We start from the raw sequence: 17,481 nt of genomic DNA on the forward strand, positions 1-17,481 counted from the left end.
AGCTTTGAACTCGGGCAGATGGTGCAGCCTGCGGCTCAGGTTCCCATTTCCTTCTGGAACCGTGGGAATGAATGGCACCAGGGTGACCTTGACCAGTGATGGGGGAGGAGGAGGGACAGCCGTGACTCACCACCCCTCCCTGCACGGGACCAGCCGAGGCTCGGGATGCGTCGGACCCTATTTTCGTCTCCGGAATTTGTCATACTGCGGTGCAATTTATCCCATTACGTAGAGGAATAGGGGTCAGGTCTCCTGGAGACTGGGACACTGCCCCACTGAGGGACGATTTGGAAGGAGGCCAGGCATCGGCAGTCCGAAGAAGGTCCTACATTGGACTCCCACGACCCTTAGTGTTGGGGGCTTTATTATTTTTTTTACTGGGGTTTGGGAAGATCAGCCATCTCTAATTTAGCTAGGGGTACAGATGCCATGAAGGACTAAGGGGTCCCTAAGGGAGCCCCCAGAGAAGAGCCAGAGTGAGCTCAGCCCTGAATTCCGCGCCGTCGGTTTGTCCCCTAAGCCTGGGGAAGCCTCTTGGTTTTCATCTTTGAGCATTCCCTCAAAAACAAAACCCCAGCATCCACGATCCTTCAAGTTTCCCCTTTAAGGTGCTCTATCCCTTTAAAGTCTCGCGGCGCCGCTCCTCCGGTCACGTGACGCCGTCGCAGCCGCAGGCCACGCCCCCTCAGTGCGCTTCCGCAGCGCGGCCCCTTTAAGGCCGAGCCCCGCCCCGGCGCCCCGCCCCCTGCGCTCCCCTTCCCCTCGGCCCGCACCAGGTGCCCGGGCGGGTCGAGCGGCGGGCAGCTCTGGGCCCCGAGCGGGTACGAGCCCCGGTGGCCCCCGACTCCCGGGGTGGCCTCGCGCGTCCGGGCGCGAGCTGGGAGGGCCGGGGAGGGGCTCAGGTGACTTCGGGCGGGCGCTGGATGGCCCCCTTCCCCCGGGTGTGTAGGGGCGCAGGGCTGGGCCTTTGCGGTGCGGTGGCGTCCTCACGCTCCCTCGGCCGGCCGCTGTGTCCTGTTTAAAGCCCGGCTGGTGAAGGCTACCCCGTACCCTGCTGGGGTCCGGGCCCCATCGTGGGGGGGCGGCTGTTGGGCCAGTCCGCCCTCCTGACCCCACATCCCGGGGCAAGCGGCTGGAGGGCAGGTTACCTGTGGCTCTGACAGCGGAGCACCCGCACGGGAGGAGCAGCTCAGGGGTGGAGGGCGGCCCTTGCGCCCCTGGCTGAGATGGGGGCGGGCAAGGGGCCGGCTCAGGCGAGCTCGCTGTTCCCCCAGGGAGCTGGCGGTCACCATGGCCATGCGGGAGCTGGTGGAGGCCGAGTGCGGGGGCGCCAACCCGCTCATGAAGCTGGCGGGACACTTCACGCAGGACAAGGCCCTGCGGCAGGAGGGGCTGAGGCCTGGGCCCTGGCCCCCGGGAGCCCCCGTCTCCTCCTCTGAGGTGAGTGGACCGAGGGCCCCTTGGCTCCCTGAGGGATGGCTACCCTCTCTGTAGTGCAGTAGCGGTTACCTGTTATTAACGAGGGTGCTGTGCAGGTGGTGGATAAAAGACGCCCATTTCCCAGATGGGGAAGCTGAGGCCCAGCAGGCTGTGGACTTGCCCAAGGTCATATAAATGGTAGAGCTAACACGTTGACTGCCTTGTGGGCTGTGGCCTCCATCACCGAATCACAACGTGTGTCCTTTCTGCCTTAGGTTTCCAAGCCTTTGGGAGTGGCCTCCGAAGATGAGGTACATAAAGTTAGCTTTTTTTTCTACACCCCCGTTTTGATTTCTTGTGTTTTGCACCCATGTTTCAGTGTTTGAACTCTTGTTGACCAAATGACTTGTCTGCTGTTTCAGCTTCCACATCTGTAGTTTTTTTTGTGTGTGTGTGAATGGACCTGTATCTTTTCCCTTTCCTGGCTTTGCTCTACTGTCTCCCACGGGTCCCGATGGTCCATGTCCGTCGGTCGGTCGGGGCCTCTGGACACTTACGAGGGGGGCTCCTTTCCCCTTCTCTTCTGCTAGTTGGTAGCCGAATTCCTGCAGGACCAGAATGCCCCGCTGGTGTCCCGTGCCCCCCAGACCTTCAAGATGGACGACCTGCTGGCAGAGATGCAGGAAATTGAACAGTCCAACTTGCGCCAGGCCCCACAGCGAGGTGGGCGCAGGGTCTGGGTGTGGAGGGCGGCTGGCGGCAGGACACAGGAAGGGAGACCTCAGGAGGCCTAGTTTGCTGTCAGGTATAAAGAAATGACAAGCCTTTTTTACCCGTCTGTCTCGGGCCTGTGTCTCTTTGCAGCCCCAGGTGTGGCCGACTTGGCCTTATCTGAGAACTGGGCGCAGGAGTTTCTCGCGGCGGGCGATGCTGTGGATGTAAGTCAGGATTACAACGAGACCGACTGGTCCCAGGAGTTCATTGCGGAGGTTACAGGTGAGACCCATGGCAGCGTCGGGACCGGCGCCTTTGGGGCCGCGTGCTGTACGTTTCTGTAACTTGTCGGAGCATTTCAGCATGTCTCCGTTGCCTGGACTTCCCTGGTCTCCTGACCCGCTTTCGTGTGTGAGGGAGAGCAAGGGGCGAGGGCTCCTTCCTGGTTAGCGAACCTTTGTTTCCGGCGTTCAGCGTGTGTGCGTTGGATGCCCAGGAAGAAACACTTAGCACGCTCGCTGGAACTCTGGCTTTCACGCAGCTTGAATAGACTTGGGACCTTCGAGAGTGGCTTGTGGATTTCAGAGGCCTCGTGTGTCTGCGTGCCACGGCCTTGGACTTAGCCAGCTATGGGTGGGAAATATTTGGGGAAATCTTCTGTATTCTGAACATGTGAATGTTTGTTTTTTCATTTATTTTTCTTCCTGTCATTTACTTTTTTGTTTTTACAAACTTATTTATTTATTTTTGCTTGAAAGAGTTAAGAGAGAAATAAGGAGAGAAAGAGATCTTTCATTAACTGGTCCACTCCCCCAAAGAGTTGCAACGCTTAAAGCCGGCTGGTCTGAACTCAGGAGCCAGGAACTTCTTCCTGGTCTCCCATGTGGGCCATCCCTCCACTGCTTTCCCAGGTTCATTGGCAGGGAGCTAGATGGGAAGTGGAGCAGCTGGGACTTGTGCTGGGGCTGCAGGTGGGATGCTGAGGCCCATGTGGGATGCTGGGGCCGCAGGTGGGATGCTGGGGCCCATGTGGGATGCTGGGGCCGCAGGTGGGATGCTGAGGCCCACGTGGGATGCTGGGGCCGCAGGTGGAGGCATTGACCCTTGTATTTTCTAAACAACACAGGGCAGCAGCTGTGCATCCAGCAATGTTGTGTTAGGTATTGCAAGTCATCTGCAGGGAACCTGAGTGTACGGGCGTGTATGCATTGGCTATGCAATGGCACCTAAAAGTTCATGGGAAAAAAAAAAGGAATTGGAGGCTATGTTCATTTTTGACACAAAAGGAGTTGAGATTCGTCGTTAGTCTTTTCATAATACATGCTTCTGGTCAACTTCTAGAGACTGTGTTTATACAAACACTTTGTCATTGTCTAAGGGACTTGAGCACCTGCAGATTTCAGTGTTCCTAGGAGGTGACTAGAACCAGTCTCTCCTGTGACACCTACTGTGTGTGGCCTTGGAGGGGACAGGCTGTGCTATCATGACAGCAGTTAGCAATAACAGTGGACTCTGTTTGCCTTCCTCTGGACTCTGTGTGATGTTTTTAGTGTCTTGTCTGTTTAATCCTCATGAGAACCCTAGTGGAGTTAGTGTTTTTGGTTCTAGTTTGTAGATAGAAAAACTGTGGTTTATATGTTAAGCAGTTTGCTCAGGTGACAATACAGCTTTGTTCTTGGTGGAGTTAAAATTTTTTTAAAAGGATTTATTTATTTTTATTGGAAAGTCAGATTTACAGATCAAAGGAGAGACGGAGAGGAAGATCTTCTGTCCGCCCATTCATTCCCCAAGTGGCCACAACACCTGGAGCTGAGCCAATCAGGAGCTCGGAGCCAGGAACTTCTTCTGGGTCTCCCACGTGGGTGCAGGTTTTGGACCATCCTCAACTGCTTTCCCAGGCCACAGGCAGGGAGCTGGATGGGAAGTGGGGCCGCTGGAATTAGAACCAGCGCCCATATGGGATCTTGGTGCATTCAAGGCGAGGACTTTAGCCACTACGCTATTGTGCCGGACCCAGATTTTTTTGTCTTTGTTTTTAAAGATTTATTGAAAAAGGCAGATTTACAGAGAGGAGGAGAGACAAGTTTTTTCCTGTCTGCTGGTATTCCCTCACCCTCCAGAGCTGAGCTGATCCAAAGCTAAGAGCCAGGAGCATCTTTGTAGCCTCCCACATGGGTGTAGGGGTTCAAGAACTTGGGCCATCCCCTGCTGCTTTCCCAGGCTATAAGCAGGGAGCTGAATGGGGAGTGGAAGAGCCAGGACATGAACCAGCGTGTGTATGGGGTGCGGGCATTTACAGGTACAGGATTAGCCAGTTGAGTCCCAGCCCCGACTTTGAATGATCCCAGACTGTGAGCAGACTGTCTTGCAGTTTAGCTATCTTTTTCTTGCTCTTTTTAAAGGGACTCAGCCTCAGTTTCCTTTGAAAGCATATTTGCTCATTGCATCCCTTAGGCCTGTCTGAATGGTGGCAAAGGGAAAGGCTAAAGTCTAAACCAGCAACAAAAACAAACCCCAACCTCTTAGTGAAAGCTGTGTGTCACTTTCTTCCTTTCCCAGCCGTATGCTGAAGTTGGAGGGGATAGTAGGGACCATGTTTTCCTTGACAGCGTTTGGCACTTTATGTTAAACCCCTTTATTGATCCTCACGAGCCGCTTAGAGGTATTGCCGACCTTAGAATCATGAAGCGTGGAAGTCACGTTTTATGGACGAGGAAACGGGGATTTGTCCCAAGCCATTCTGTGTCAGAGACGATGCTTGGACTCCTGCCTGTCTGGCGCCAGGCCCCGCGTTCATGGCCATGCTGCAGTTGAGAATCTTCTGGGAGTTACCTCAGTAAACTTGAGCTGTGGCAAAGATCGTGTCCCAAGTAGAAGCTTTGCGTTTTTCGCATGAAGCTGCAACTTCAGAACTCTGACCGCGGAGACTGTGTACAGAGACCTTCCTTAGCCTGCACGTGTAGAATATTTTTTAAAAGGCTCCTAGGCCTTTCTCGCTTGCTGAATGCTCTTTGGAAATCTCTTCTTGCAGTCTGCGTGTTCTTCTGGAACTTTCTGCTCCAGAGAGGCGGGACGGGAGGGGCTGGGAGGGAGGCTGGGTTTGGAGCCGCCTTCAGGCTCCAGGAGTGTGCTGCTTTGATAGGACTTGGTCATTGAATTAAAGATTTGGGAGAAAGGGCAGCTTACATTAGCCTCAAAAGCAGCATTTGTGGCTGGTGTGGCGAGGGCTGACTGTGGCTTCGTCGCTAAGTATTGCTTTGAAGCCAGAGGTTATCTCCCTGTTCTCATGCTTCTGAAATTCCCACCAAGATCGTAGAATCAAGTTTGGAATGAAACTTAAAAACTGATTTTCAAAAACATTTTTAGGTATTTATTGAGCTCCATTAATTTGTTTACTTCCTGGCTGTAACAGCTGGAATGCCAAAGCTGGGAGCATCCCGGTCTCGCACGTACCCAAGTTCTGGGCTGTCCCTTGCTTTGCTAGGCGGCTGGGTGGGGAGCTGGAGTAGCAGTCAGCCGAGCCCCGTGCCAGCACTCGTGGAGGGGTGCTGGTGAGGGGTGCTGGTGTGTCAGGAGTCAGCTCATCTGGTGTGCCATGATGCCGGCCTCGGCAGTCTTTGATTTTAATTTTATTTTAGGAATAAGTACCATGTTCACTGGAAATGGCAGAAAAGAAAAATAGACAGGACCGTTTCGTGTGGCTTTCAGTTTGCCATAATGCTAACACTTTATAGTTTAGGTAGGCATAATAGCCCAATCAAGGAATTGCTGTGGGTGAAATCCGGTTACAGCATTAACTGGTCTGCATGCGCTTACATATGCATGTGAATAGTGTGCGGTTTTATCAGGTGTGCAGGTTTGTGTAGGCAGCACCGGCAAGGGAAAGGGCTGGTCCCCATCACCTGAAGGTCGCTTTTTCTTCTTTCCCATTTGCTGGTGTGATCCCCCATCCCACCCAAGGCTTCTGCGCTGAGTGGTTCCCTATCTTGTGCTTGCTCGGCTCAGGCTCCTTGAATTTAGACAGCTGCCATTGATGCGGTCCCTGTGCGTGAGATGGTCCTCACGGGAGGGGACAAGCCAGGGCTCTGCCGGGCAGGCAGGAGACAGCAGGACAGTGACGGGAGCGATCCCCCTGTGGTGGCGGGGATGGAACAGTGACAGGCTCGCGGTGGTGAGTTCTCCGGCGCTGTGGGTTTGCCGCAAGCAGACAGCTCATGACGAGCTGACACTTGTGACTTTGAGCGTTGGTCTTCATGGCAGTCCTGTGAGGTGGCTCTTGCTATCTGTTTCTGCGGATAAGGAAATGGAAACTTGGGGGTTAAAGGAAGAGTGGTGGAGTTGGGGTTGAGTGTGGGAAGCTGACTGTCGGAGCCTGCCTTCTTGGCCACGGTGCTATCTAGCGGACAGGCACTTGGATGGAGAAGGGTGGGAAGCTGTCAGCTTTTGATTTTTGAGCTTGAGGTAGATGGTCTAGGTAGAATAGATATGCATGCAACAAGGTGAGTATTCTTTATTTTTAAATTACTTGGAAGGCAAAAAGAGAGAGATGTCTTCTGTCCACTGATTTGCTTCTCCAATGCCCACAACACCTGTGCTAAAGCTAGGTGAGGGCTGGGCTCCAGATACTTAGGCAGCATCAGCCACTGCCCTTCCGGGCACACTGGGAGGAGCTGGATTGGAAGCAGAGTATTCAGGACTCCAGGCAGCAGTCAGGATTCTGGCAGTTTTAACGCACGGTGCCACACACCCACCCCAAGGTGAACTCCTGAATTGGAAGTCCAGGCTGATGGTTCTAACCAGGAAACTTGTGACCTAGACAGTTTTCTTTAAGATTTACTCTATACAAGATCATGAAGTCCAAGTGTTAGGTTTTTGTCATTTTATTTGGTTCCTTGTTAGAGGTGGTGCCTACTGCTGGTAAGATTCTGGAGCCTGTGGCTAGAGTGGCCAGACGGGAACGGCTTGAGGACAAGTCTTCTTACCTCTGGAGTTTTTACTCTCCCGATGTCTGCGGTGAAGTCCAGGCACCTCGAGTTTTCGCTGTTGCTGCTCCCCATGGGAATTGCGTGCCCAGACCATGGTCTTGTAACTGAGCGAGCATGTGGTCCCTGAGACTTGCGCAGGGAGTCACTGGAGAGGAAGGAGGCAGGACTGGTTCTTAGCCTTGAATGAACTGGACCCAGGCACCAGGAGGTGTTAGGAAGCCTGGGGAAGGGCTAAGTGTCTCCTTTTCCGTCTGCATGCGTGCGTGCGTGGGCCAGCGGAAGCAGTGGATGTCATCATTGAGAGTCCTCAGGGTCTGTGACCAAAAAACAGCTGGCAAGCACACCTTTTATTAATCCTAGATGACTGACTGACATCTGGGCGTGTGTATTGTGAGGCCCTGGAGTCTTCCTTTTTTTTTTTTTTTTTTTTTGGTAATTTTGACATTTTCCCAGAAATCACTTTGTTGAAATTATTCAGGCAGAGTCTCACTTAAAGCAGAATAGATTGTTACATGTCAGTGCTAAGGGGAGAGATCTGCCTTCCGCCTGTTCCAGTTACACCCAGCTTCCCACTGGGATGGAACCCTGCAGGTGTGCTGTGTCTGCAGACTTACTGCTCAGGTCCTTGGGGGTGGGGGTGGGGGTGTGTGTGTGTGTGTGTGTGTGTGTATGCATGCGCGCGATGACCCCTGGATAGTCAAGGGCAAAGTTCTGGCGTCCTGGCTGTGGAGAAGCAGCTTGACACCCCACCCTGTTTGTTGCCTTGATAGCTTCATCTTTTGTTGGGTGGGGGAAGTGCCCTTTGTCATCATCTGAGATAATGTGTTGCATTAGACTGAAAACCTCAGCTGCTCAAAACTTATCCTAAGCTACAGATGTTAGCCTAGCACTTGCCTTCGGGGGCTGGGTTCAGATAAGAGCCCGGGGAGGGGGGAGGTAACTGCTGTGCCTGGGCTGGAGCTCGGAGTCCACTGGTACACCTGGGTTAGGTGCCCATTATGTACTTTGATGTTTGTATGTGACATTTCAGAGCACTGCGTGGGAATAGCATGCCCACGTATCTTCAGTTCTAGCCTCGCTTTCGCATGTCAGGTTCTCATGGAAGGCATGTCCAGTTGCTGGAATGGGGGAGCTGCAGGTAGCAGGAGGTTTGGTTAGAGAAGAGAGGCACGTCTTCTGTTCTCCCATAGCTCCTTGCTGTTTCTCTGCATTCTCCTCGAGGAGGGAAGATGCCCCAGTACTTGCTGTTTCTGATTGAGGCCTCCTGTACTTCAAGATCAAAGAGTTTGCCTTCGGATTCTTCCCCCTTGTAGGAGGACATTATGACCCTGGAAGGTCTTCTCCCGTTCCCACGTGTCAGTACATTTTCACCCCACAGCCCTTGGGCTTGAATCGGCTATTGCACAAGATGTTGAGAATTGACAGTTTCCTTCTGACTCACGGGCTGGGAGCAAGCCCCTGCAGTTGTGTCTGCTTGAGCGTGGGGAAGAGGGCTGTTGGAGTGTAGCCCTCTGCCCAGTGTCACACTGAGTTCTGGGTCACCTGCTGCTTGCAGACCCCTTGTCTGTGTCTCCTGCCCGCTGGGCTGAGGAGTACCTGGAGCAGTCCGAGGAGAAGCTGTGGCTGGGGGAGCCTGAGGGAGCAGCTGCGGCCGACCGGTGGTGAGTCCACTCCCTACCCTCCCCCTGCCCCTTGCCCTGTGGAAGCAGTCCAGATGCGGACAGCTTCCCCAGCCTCTCTACCCTCTGCATTTCCAAGCCAACGTTCAGTCCCCTCTTTTTCTGCATTATTCTTTAAGGTGTTCATTTATGTTAGACCCCTATAACTCAACATTTCAAAAACAGGTGAAGGATGCCAGCAGTCCTGCCAAAAGATCGTGCTGCGTGTCTTGTTCCTTCTCATTTGAACCTGTTATTGTTTTTTCCTTCCTTTGGAAAGGGATAGTAAGAGGAAGCCCTCTGACTTCTGTTCAGATATCTTACATCAGTGTCGGTCGGCTTAGGTAGCGTGAGGCCAGACCCAGTGCACCCGTGGGAGCTGGTGCCCAGAGGTGCCCCGTGCAGTGCGGGCAGACGAGTGGGTGAAGGTGTGTCCTTTCCTGCCCCAGGCATGATGAGTATCATCCTGAGGAGGATCTGCAGCACACAGCCAGTGACTTTGTGGCCAAGGTGGATGATCCCAAGTTGGCTAACTCGGAGGTGAGCCACGTCCCGCTGTTGCTGGGCCCAGAAGCTGGTCTTGGAAGGCGAGGGCCTTGCATTTGGTTTTCAGAGGAAGAAATGAGGTCACGGGTCTACTGCCCACTCTCTTGTGCCCCATACTTCTTCTGTCTTCTTCCTGTCATTTCTGGCCTGAGCACCCTTTAGAGCCAGAAACCCCTTTCTTGGACACTGTCTGCTTTTCTGGGGTCTTCAGCACCTGTCCTGTGTGTAGCTGGAGCTGGGCAGGGGGAGACCCAAGTGCAGGACCCCCACTGGGTGTGGCTGAGTGTGGAGAGGACACCAGCAGGTCCTCTCCCAAGTGGCCTGTGTGTGTGTCTCTGTGCCCCAGTTCCTGAAATTCGTGCGGCAGATTGGCGAGGGCCAGGTGTCCCTGGAGTCGGTGGCAGGGTCGGGCCGAGCTCAGGCAGAACAGTGGGCAGCAGAGTTTATACAGCAGCAGGTAGGCTGTGGTCACTTCCCATCCCCCTGCAGAGGCAGCCAGCGCCCCAGGCCTTGGGGTCAGTGTCCAGCGGGCCCCGCTAGGGAAGGGGTTTTCTTGCTGGCTTGTGGTAGCAGCCAGGTCCCGTGTGGGAGGGGAGAGTCTGAGAATGGTCTCCGAAGTGCCCAGGCTGGTGGTTTTGAATGGGTATGTGATGTGTGTTGAGTGGTGGGAAGTTCCTAGTAGTTGTTGATAGTGGTGATCTTCTTTCTTTGTCACAGGGCACTTCAGATGCCTGGGTTGACCAGTTTGCAAGACCGGTGAACAACTCTGCCCTCGACATGGAGTTTGAACGAGCGAAGTCAGCCATAGAGGTGAGAGCGGATGGTGCAGGAGTTGACGCGCCTGCAAAGGAGAAAGCGTGTCCCACCGTCCCGAGAGAGTCGGGTGTGTCAGTGTCCGAGTGGTCAATGTTTTGCTTCCTCGGGCACCTGGGTCAGCTGTGTTTCTCAGAAATGCAGGTTCCCAGGTCTCACATCAGACTGTAGGATCTGGGAATCTTCAGAGAGCTCTCCAGAGGACTCTCAAATAGTGTTGCAGGGTTGGGTGGGCGGGGCGGCCGTGGAGGATCCCCCATGTCTACCTGCCTTCCCTTCCTTGCAGTCTGATGTCGATTTCTGGGACAAGTTGCAGGCAGAGTTGGAGGAGATGGCCAAACGGGATGCGGAGGCTCACCCCTGGCTCTCTGACTACGATGACCTCACTTCTGCCTCCTACGATAAGGTGAGGACCCGAGCTTTTCCAGGTTTCAGAGTGCGCTGTGAGTGAGGCAGTTGAAGGACACTGACTCCTGTTAATTTTCCTGAGTCTCTTGCTGTGGAAAGAAGAAAGTCTCCCTGGCCCCTGTCCTCCCCTGGTAACTGCTGGTGGACTTTATTCTCGGGTAGAAAGGTTAGGAAGGCTGTCCTCGCCTAACAGTGGCAGTGCAGTGACATGATGTCTGTGAACTGTAAGGACTGGGGTGGGTGAGCGCTGCTTGGGAGTTGGGCTGGACACATTGGAGAGGTGACTGGCTCGTTTAGTGGAGTGGATCTGTCTCTCTCTCCCTCTCCCTCCCTCCCTTTCTTAAGATGTGTTTATTTTTATATGAAAGGCAGATTTATAGAGAAGGAGAGCTGGAGAGAGAAATATTCCATATGCTGGTTTACTTCCCAAACAGCTGCAACAGCCAGAACTGAGGCAGTCTGAAGCCAGGAGCTTCAACTCGTCTCTTCTGTGGGTGCAGGAGCCATCCCCCACTGCTTTCCCAGGCCATAGGCGGGGGGCTGGATCCGATACGGATCAGCTGGGACTCGAACTAGCGCCCGTGAGGGTTGCTGACGGTGCAGGTGGAGGCCACCATGTGGGCCCCACTATTATCATTATTATTATTTTTTTCTTAGCCCATACACTTATTTTAAGTTTAATCTCACAGAGCCCTTGCCCAGGTTAGGGTCTGCTGTGAAGCGTAAGTCAGTGCTGGAGCATGAGCGGATGTTGCACGCAGCAGGCACTGCACATCTAGAGACTGGTGTCTGTTCGGGAGTTTCCCTGGACCACACAGATATCGTGCGGGTTGCGGGGTGTCTTGGGGTGTGATTGCCGACGGAGCTCCTGAGTCGAAGCCTGTGGGAGAAGAGGAAGAATGGCAGGGGGCAGGATGGAGTAGTGATGGCTTCTTCCGAGATGGAAACTAAGATGCTGGAGCTGGGCAGGACAAGGGCATTCTGTGGACGTAGAGGGGAGCGAGGTTCAGCTTGACTTACAGAAAGTTGGGGTCTGTTGGTCAGCGAAAGATCTAGCTTCAGGCAGTGCAGGAATTTGCTTGTTGGGCATTTCTGAAAACCATTTGGTCTGATGTAACAGGAAGTATTATTTCTGGTGATTTTAATTTGTAGTTCACCAGTGGATGAGTTCATCATATAGAGTTCTAATGAGTAGGGGTGGAGGAGGGGCAGTGCTGTGGTACAGCGGGTAGGTGCGGGGGGAGAGCTCGATCCCTCTTGCATCCACGGCTCACTCCCTAGATAGCTATGACGGCTATGAGCCAGGAGCCTCATCCTCCCGTGTGGGTGGCAGGGCCTCAGACAACTTGGGTCAATGCTTTTTCCAGGATATTAGTAAGGAGCTGTGCTGAATATGGAGCAGCTGAGCCTGGCATGATGGTGCAGTGGCTAAATACTTGCCCTGCATGTGCCAGATCCCATATGGGCGCCAGTTCGTGTCCCAGCTGCTCCACTTTCCATCCAGCTCCCTGCTTGTTACCTGGGAAGGCAGTTGAGGACGGCCCAAAACCTTGGGACCCTGCACCCGTGTGGGAGACCCGGAAAAAGCTCCTGGCTCTCCTGATCAGCTTAGCTCCAGCTGTTGCAGCCACTTGGGGAGTGAACCAGAGGACAGAAGGTCTTTCTCTCTGTCTCCTTCTCTGTATAAATCTGCCTTTCCAATTAAATAGATAAATCTTAACCAAAAAAAAAAAAACAAACAAACAAACAAAAAAAAGGAAGTAAGGAAGGAGAGAAAAAAGAAAAGGAAAGACAAAAAGAAAATGGAGCAGCTAGGACACTGATCAGCACGCGTGCGGGATGCCCCCATTGCAGATGGTGCCTTTAGTTGCTGTGCCACAACGTGGGCTCCAGGAAGTATTTTGCTGACTAATAAAGCATTACAGTTTATGGCCTATGGAGTAAATCTGCTTGCTGCTTTTTCCTGTGTGGTCCTCTAGCTGCTTAGAGTGGCTAGAGAGAATGGTTGGAATATGAATCATGAAAATTAAATAAAGTTCAAATTTCAGTGTCTGTAACGTCTGGTTGGACCTCAGCCCTGTTCCTTGGTTTATGTGCTGTCGGACTTGCGTGTGGTAGTGCTTGAGCTAAGTAGCTGTGGCAGACCCGCCAAGCCTGAAGTGCTTGTTTTCTGGTCCTTTTACGGAAGAAGTTTGCTGAGCCCTGGCCTAGGCTCATCTCCCTGCCGAGTGTTTATGGCCACAGGGATGTCTCCGGAGCGTGGCTGTGTCCCAGGAGCATGCTTTGTACGCTTATTTCAAATGTGTCTCCTATGATGTATCACTTCTTACACCCCTTGTGCGGTGGTTTAATTTTCCTTTGTGGTAAGTAATCTGCCCCGGATGGTAGTTCCCAGTGTTGCTGTAAGAGTTAAGTGTTCCTGATGAGTCTCCTGCTTTTATATTATACGTATATTTTTCTAACTCGCCCTTAGCCACATTTAAAAAGACCCTACTTATATTTTACATTTTGTAGTATATTTTATGATGGATGTATTTACTTCTGAAGAAAAGGAATATTTTATTTACTTCTCCCAAGACACAGGAAGCCCCAGTAACATTGTGTCTTCCTTTACCACCTCCTTGACCAGCTGACACTGGTGTCGTTAACGCCCCTCCCAAAGGAGAAGCCCCCAGCTGGGAGGGCACAGTGGCCTGTGGTCGTGCTTCTGCCTCCAGACTGGGTTTCCTTTGCATGTGACCACGTTGTCGAGGACCCTTGCCAGGTGCTCTTTGAGCGGCTCAGGAGAGTTGATCTCACTACAGCGAGCAGTCCTGTTAGCAAACCCGTCCTGTCCAGAAGGGAAAAGTCAAGGCAGTAGAAACATAGGCCCGTGTAGACTTCCCAGACATCAGCTTGCCGCCCCCATGGCCTCATGTGTGCGCTTGCTTGGTTCAGCAGGTGGCCACCGAGCCTGACACGGTGTGAAGTCACTGTCGGGGGCGTGGTGTGCTCTACCAGCAAAGCACAGTGCCGGCGTCAACACTCTGGGCTCCGCCACTGTCTGGGTGTATTGTGCTCTTATCCCTGCCGCTCTGACCTTGACGGCGCCCCTCACTGTCTCACGGGCTGCTTCCCACAGGGCTACCAGTTCGAGGAGGACAATCCCCTGCGTGATCACCCCCAGCCTTTTGAGGAAGGGCTGCGCCGGCTCCAGGAAGGGGACCTGCCCAATGCCGTGCTGCTCTTCGAGGCTGCCGTGCAGCAGGATCCCAAGCACATGGAAGTGGGTGGCTTATGCTGACTGCAGATGAGGGAGCCCCCAGAGGGCACAGAGGGTGGTGGTCTCAGATCGCGGGGTGGGGGACAGGGAGGCCCGAGAGAGCGAGTGAGATGGTGAGTAGGAAAGCTAGTGGGAGACAGAGTGGAGGGTGACTGTCGGCTGAGGGAGTCTGTCTGTCCTCTCCAGGCTTGGCAGTATCTGGGCACCACCCAGGCGGAGAATGAGCAGGAACTGCTAGCCATCAGTGCCCTGCGGAGGTGAGTGCACTGACTGGGAGCGAAGCGGTCCTGGGCTCCGCAGAGGGTCTTCACGGGAGGGGAGGCCGGACCCAGATGCCCTGTCCTGTCTGGCTGCCAGCAGGTGTGTTTTCCCACAATGCTTCTCGTTGCTCACTGGCTGTGAAGATGTTGCTGTACTCAGCTCTGTGACTTAATTATTAACTCTCCCCTTGGAAGCTCTCTGTATCTTAATGTGAGGAGGTTGGGCAGGTGGGGCCATCGTGACTCTGCATTTCAGAACCTGGCTTGGATCCCAGAATGCCGACGGGTACCAGTGTCATCATAGGTGCCAAGCGTGCCCATCCCTGTGTCAACAGGTGCCTGGAGCTGAAGCCAGACAACCGGACAGCACTGATGGCGCTGGCCGTAAGCTTCACCAACGAGTCCCTCCAGCGACAGGCCTGTGAAACTCTGCGGGACTGGCTGCGCTACACGCCAGCCTATGCCCACCTGGTGTCGCCTGGTGAAGAAGGCGCTGGTGGGGCCGGCCTGGGTCCCAGCAAGCGCCTCCTGGGATCTCTGCTGTCTGAGTGAGTGTGAGGGGTTCCTACACAAGTGGAGGAGGATGGCACCCCGAGTGCTCAGGAGGAAGATGACCTTGACTTTGCAAGTTTGGGCAGAGGAGTGGGTCAGGAAGGCTGGGATCAGTGTGGGGGTCTTCATCTGCCAGCGCATTGCTGTGATGACAGCGGGGTGGGCTTCCAGGATGGGTTGGTGAGGAAGAGGAATGGCGGGGCACTGATGCACTTGGGAGGCCTGGCTCGCTCATTCTGAGGAGTTGTTTGTGAAGCAGACACATCCTTTGACTTGTTTTTTTTTGATGTGTGGGTTCTTCCGCTTCTAGCTCCTTGTTCCTCGAAGTGAAGGAGCTGTTCCTGGCAGCTGTGCGCCTGGACCCCGCGTCCATTGACCCTGATGTGCAGTGTGGTTTGGGGGTGCTCTTCAACCTCAGTGGGGAGTATGACAAGGCCGTGGACTGCTTCACTGCTGCCCTCAGTGTCCGGCCCGATGTGAGCCCCGGGAGGGAGACTCGGGACAGGAGCCCGTAACTTGCCGAAGAATCGTTTGTTGGGATTTTTGGAGTCGGGAGTGAATTGCATGCAGGCTGGTGCTCCGTGCACACTGGCTGCCTTGGAGGGTTGGGAAGAAGGGTGGGAGTACTGCCTGGGGAGGGACAGGCTGTGTTGTGGCCGCCACGCGCAGTGTTGCTGTGGAGGTGGCTGGGAGGGTTGCATGCATCCATTGAACAGAGCAGTGGAGCTGGTGGCGGGGGCAGGATTCTCCCCTGGGCTTGTGTTCCCATCCTCCCCACCCCTTCCCCAGGACTATCTGCTGTGGAATAAGCTGGGGGCCACCCTGGCCAACGGGAACCAGAGCGAGGAAGCAGTGGCTGCCTACCGCCGGGCCCTGGAGCTGCAGCCTGGCTACATCCGGTCACGCTATAACCTGGGCATCAGCTGCATCAATCTCGGGGCTCACCGGTGAGGGTCCCTCTCGAGTGGGGCGCCAGGGAGCTGTTTCTTCCTGACTCCCCCAGCCGCTCCACCTCTAGCCGGCCCCAGCCTCCTCTGTCCCAAAGCCGCCTGACCTGCCTGACCTGCCTGCCTGCCTGCCTGCCTGCCTGCCTCACACGCTTCTCACTTTCGTCCTTTCCCACAGGGAGGCTGTGGAGCACTTTCTGGAGGCCCTGAACATGCAGCGGAAAAGCCGAGGCCCCCGGGGGGAAGGGGGCGCCATGTCGGAGAACATCTGGAGCACCTTGCGCTTGGCCTTGTCCATGTTGGGCCAGAGTGATGCCTATGGGGCGGCTGACGCCCGGGATCTGCCTGCCCTCCTGGCGCTATTTGGCCTGCCCCAGTGACAGTGGGATGGGGTGCCCTGTGTCTGCCCAGAGGGCTCCCCGCTCTGGATAGGACTCCGTCCCCCGCAGTGGGCCTGCTGGTGGGGTGGCCGCTAGCTGGGCGACCTCGGGGGCTGCCTCTGTGTGGGGGCGCAGTCTCCACTGGGTAGTTTCCTGTGTGATCGTGGGGAAGTGAGCTGTGTTGCCCGAGGCCCTTGGTAATTCAGGGGCCACATGTCCAGCTACAGATTTCTCTCTGCTCATCACGCCCTTTCCTGGTGCTGCATTTTGGGGGAGGACCCAGTGATACAGGGAAGCCATTGTCATCAGCCACCACTTCTGATGGGGTCTGCCACATCTGTCATGTCTGCCCTTTCCCCTGCTTTCATTGGAAGTCGGCAACAGTCCAGCGTCCCTGAGCGGCTGGTGTAGGCAGTTCTTCATCTGTGCATCTCATGTTGACGCCAGGGCAGGATGTGTTGGCAGTTGACTTGTCTCATGTGTCAAGTTTGGCTGGGTAGGGCCGAGTTGGTTATTTCTGTCACCGTTGGCGCTCTTGGCCGTGTGTAGATGCTATTGATGATGCTGATGCAGTGAAGTGGGAGCGAACACCATGGGATCCTGTGCAGCTGCCGGGGTCTGCTGCTCCAGAGAGCATCTGGACTCGCGCTGCCCAGGGGCACTAGCTGGGGTCGGGTCAGGGACTCTGGTCTTTGGAGGGAGGACTGAGCAAGCGGGGCAGGGATCACAGTGAATTCAGATGAGCAATGAGTAGGGCCTGAGCCCGACACTCCTTGGTTGGTTCAGAAATGGTCATCTTGCCAAATTGTGAGTAGAGAGGGGGTTCAGTGTCCCCTGAGCCTTTGGTGGTACTTCTTGAACTATTTCCAGGGGAGAGGGTTGGGAGACCACTTTCCCCCACATTACCTCCACAGGGTGAAGGCTGAGGGAAGCCGGGCAGCCCCTGGCCGGGCCCCTGCGTGGGGAGACGCCACTGCCGGTCTGGCGCCTGCCACCTTCAGTAGCTAATGATCAGAGAGATTTTGTTTTAAACTACCATGGGCCCAAAGTTCCATCCTGAAATGTATTTTTCTTTGTATGAATACATGTAAATGATTGAAAAATAAAACTGTAAAATATTTGTATGAAGAATAAATGGAACCGTGACTGAAGAATAAACGGGGCTGAGTTCTGCTTGCGAAGCGGGTGTGGGGAGCTGGGCTGGCGGTCGGCACGCATTGCCTGTTGGGTTTTCCTCGGCATGTTGACTATCCAGCTAGCCAGTTAACGAACGCTGACTGTGCCAGCTACTGCGAGGCGGACAAGGTCTCTGTGCTCCCGGGGCCGCGTGCTTGGCAGGAGGTCCACGTGCTGGCCCACAACCAAGCTTTCTGAGGGAACGCTGCCAGAGGTCTGTGGAGTTGTTTGATCTGTTATGAAACACGGGGTGATTTTGATATTTTATTCAGTATTTAGACCTCTGTAGAGGTTTTCTTTGTGCGCTTATCGGGGATGGTATAAAGAGCCTTAGCTGCGTGGGCTTCTATTTTAAGGAAAA

The 17,481-nt window shown here is 54.4% G+C and overlaps 1 protein-coding gene across 4 annotated transcripts; it reads left to right on the top strand.

The window, feature by feature from the left end:
- The first annotated feature begins 765 nt into the window (after window positions 1-765).
- PEX5 (peroxisomal biogenesis factor 5) lies at window positions 766-17,098 on the top strand. 4 transcript variants are annotated; one of them, XM_040978834.1, is made up of 16 exons: window positions 766-821; window positions 1,275-1,440; window positions 1,695-1,730; window positions 2,010-2,142; window positions 2,284-2,415; window positions 8,674-8,779; window positions 9,226-9,316; window positions 9,669-9,779; window positions 10,040-10,132; window positions 10,422-10,541; window positions 13,665-13,808; window positions 13,992-14,062; window positions 14,401-14,613; window positions 14,928-15,093; window positions 15,407-15,564; window positions 15,743-17,098. In XM_040978834.1, exons 2-16 carry the CDS (start codon window positions 1,291-1,293, stop codon window positions 15,942-15,944), a joined length of 1,926 nt encoding a protein of 641 aa, XP_040834768.1. In that variant the 5' UTR covers window positions 766-821; window positions 1,275-1,290; the 3' UTR covers window positions 15,945-17,098. The 4 variants fall into 4 exon arrangements, with proteins under 4 accessions (XP_040834768.1, XP_040834770.1, XP_040834771.1 ...); XM_040978836.1 differs by having other exon boundaries at window positions 10,446-10,541; XM_040978837.1 differs by having other exon boundaries at window positions 10,452-10,541.
- The last annotated feature ends 383 nt before the right edge of the window (window positions 17,099-17,481 follow it).

Source organism: Ochotona curzoniae, unplaced genomic scaffold, assembly GCF_017591425.1.
Source record: "Ochotona curzoniae isolate NIBS_2020 unplaced genomic scaffold, NIBS_Ocur_1.0 contig_2927, whole genome shotgun sequence".
Lineage (NCBI taxonomy): Eukaryota > Metazoa > Chordata > Mammalia > Lagomorpha > Ochotonidae > Ochotona > Ochotona curzoniae.

What these genes read in the sequence shown, in the direction of transcription:
- PEX5 (XM_040978834.1), top strand. Translation starts at nt 1,291, where the DNA reads ATGGCCATGCGGGAGCTGGTGGAGGCCGAGTGCGGGGGCGCCAACCCG. An exon ending in GTTCATTGCGGAGGTTACAG is followed by an intron (nt 2,416 to 8,673) that starts GTGAGACCCATG and finishes TGCTGCTTGCAG; the next exon opens with ACCCCTTGTCTGTGTCTCCT. An exon ending in GAGCGAAGTCAGCCATAGAG is followed by an intron (nt 10,133 to 10,421) that starts GTGAGAGCGGAT and finishes CCTTCCTTGCAG; the next exon opens with TCTGATGTCGATTTCTGGGA.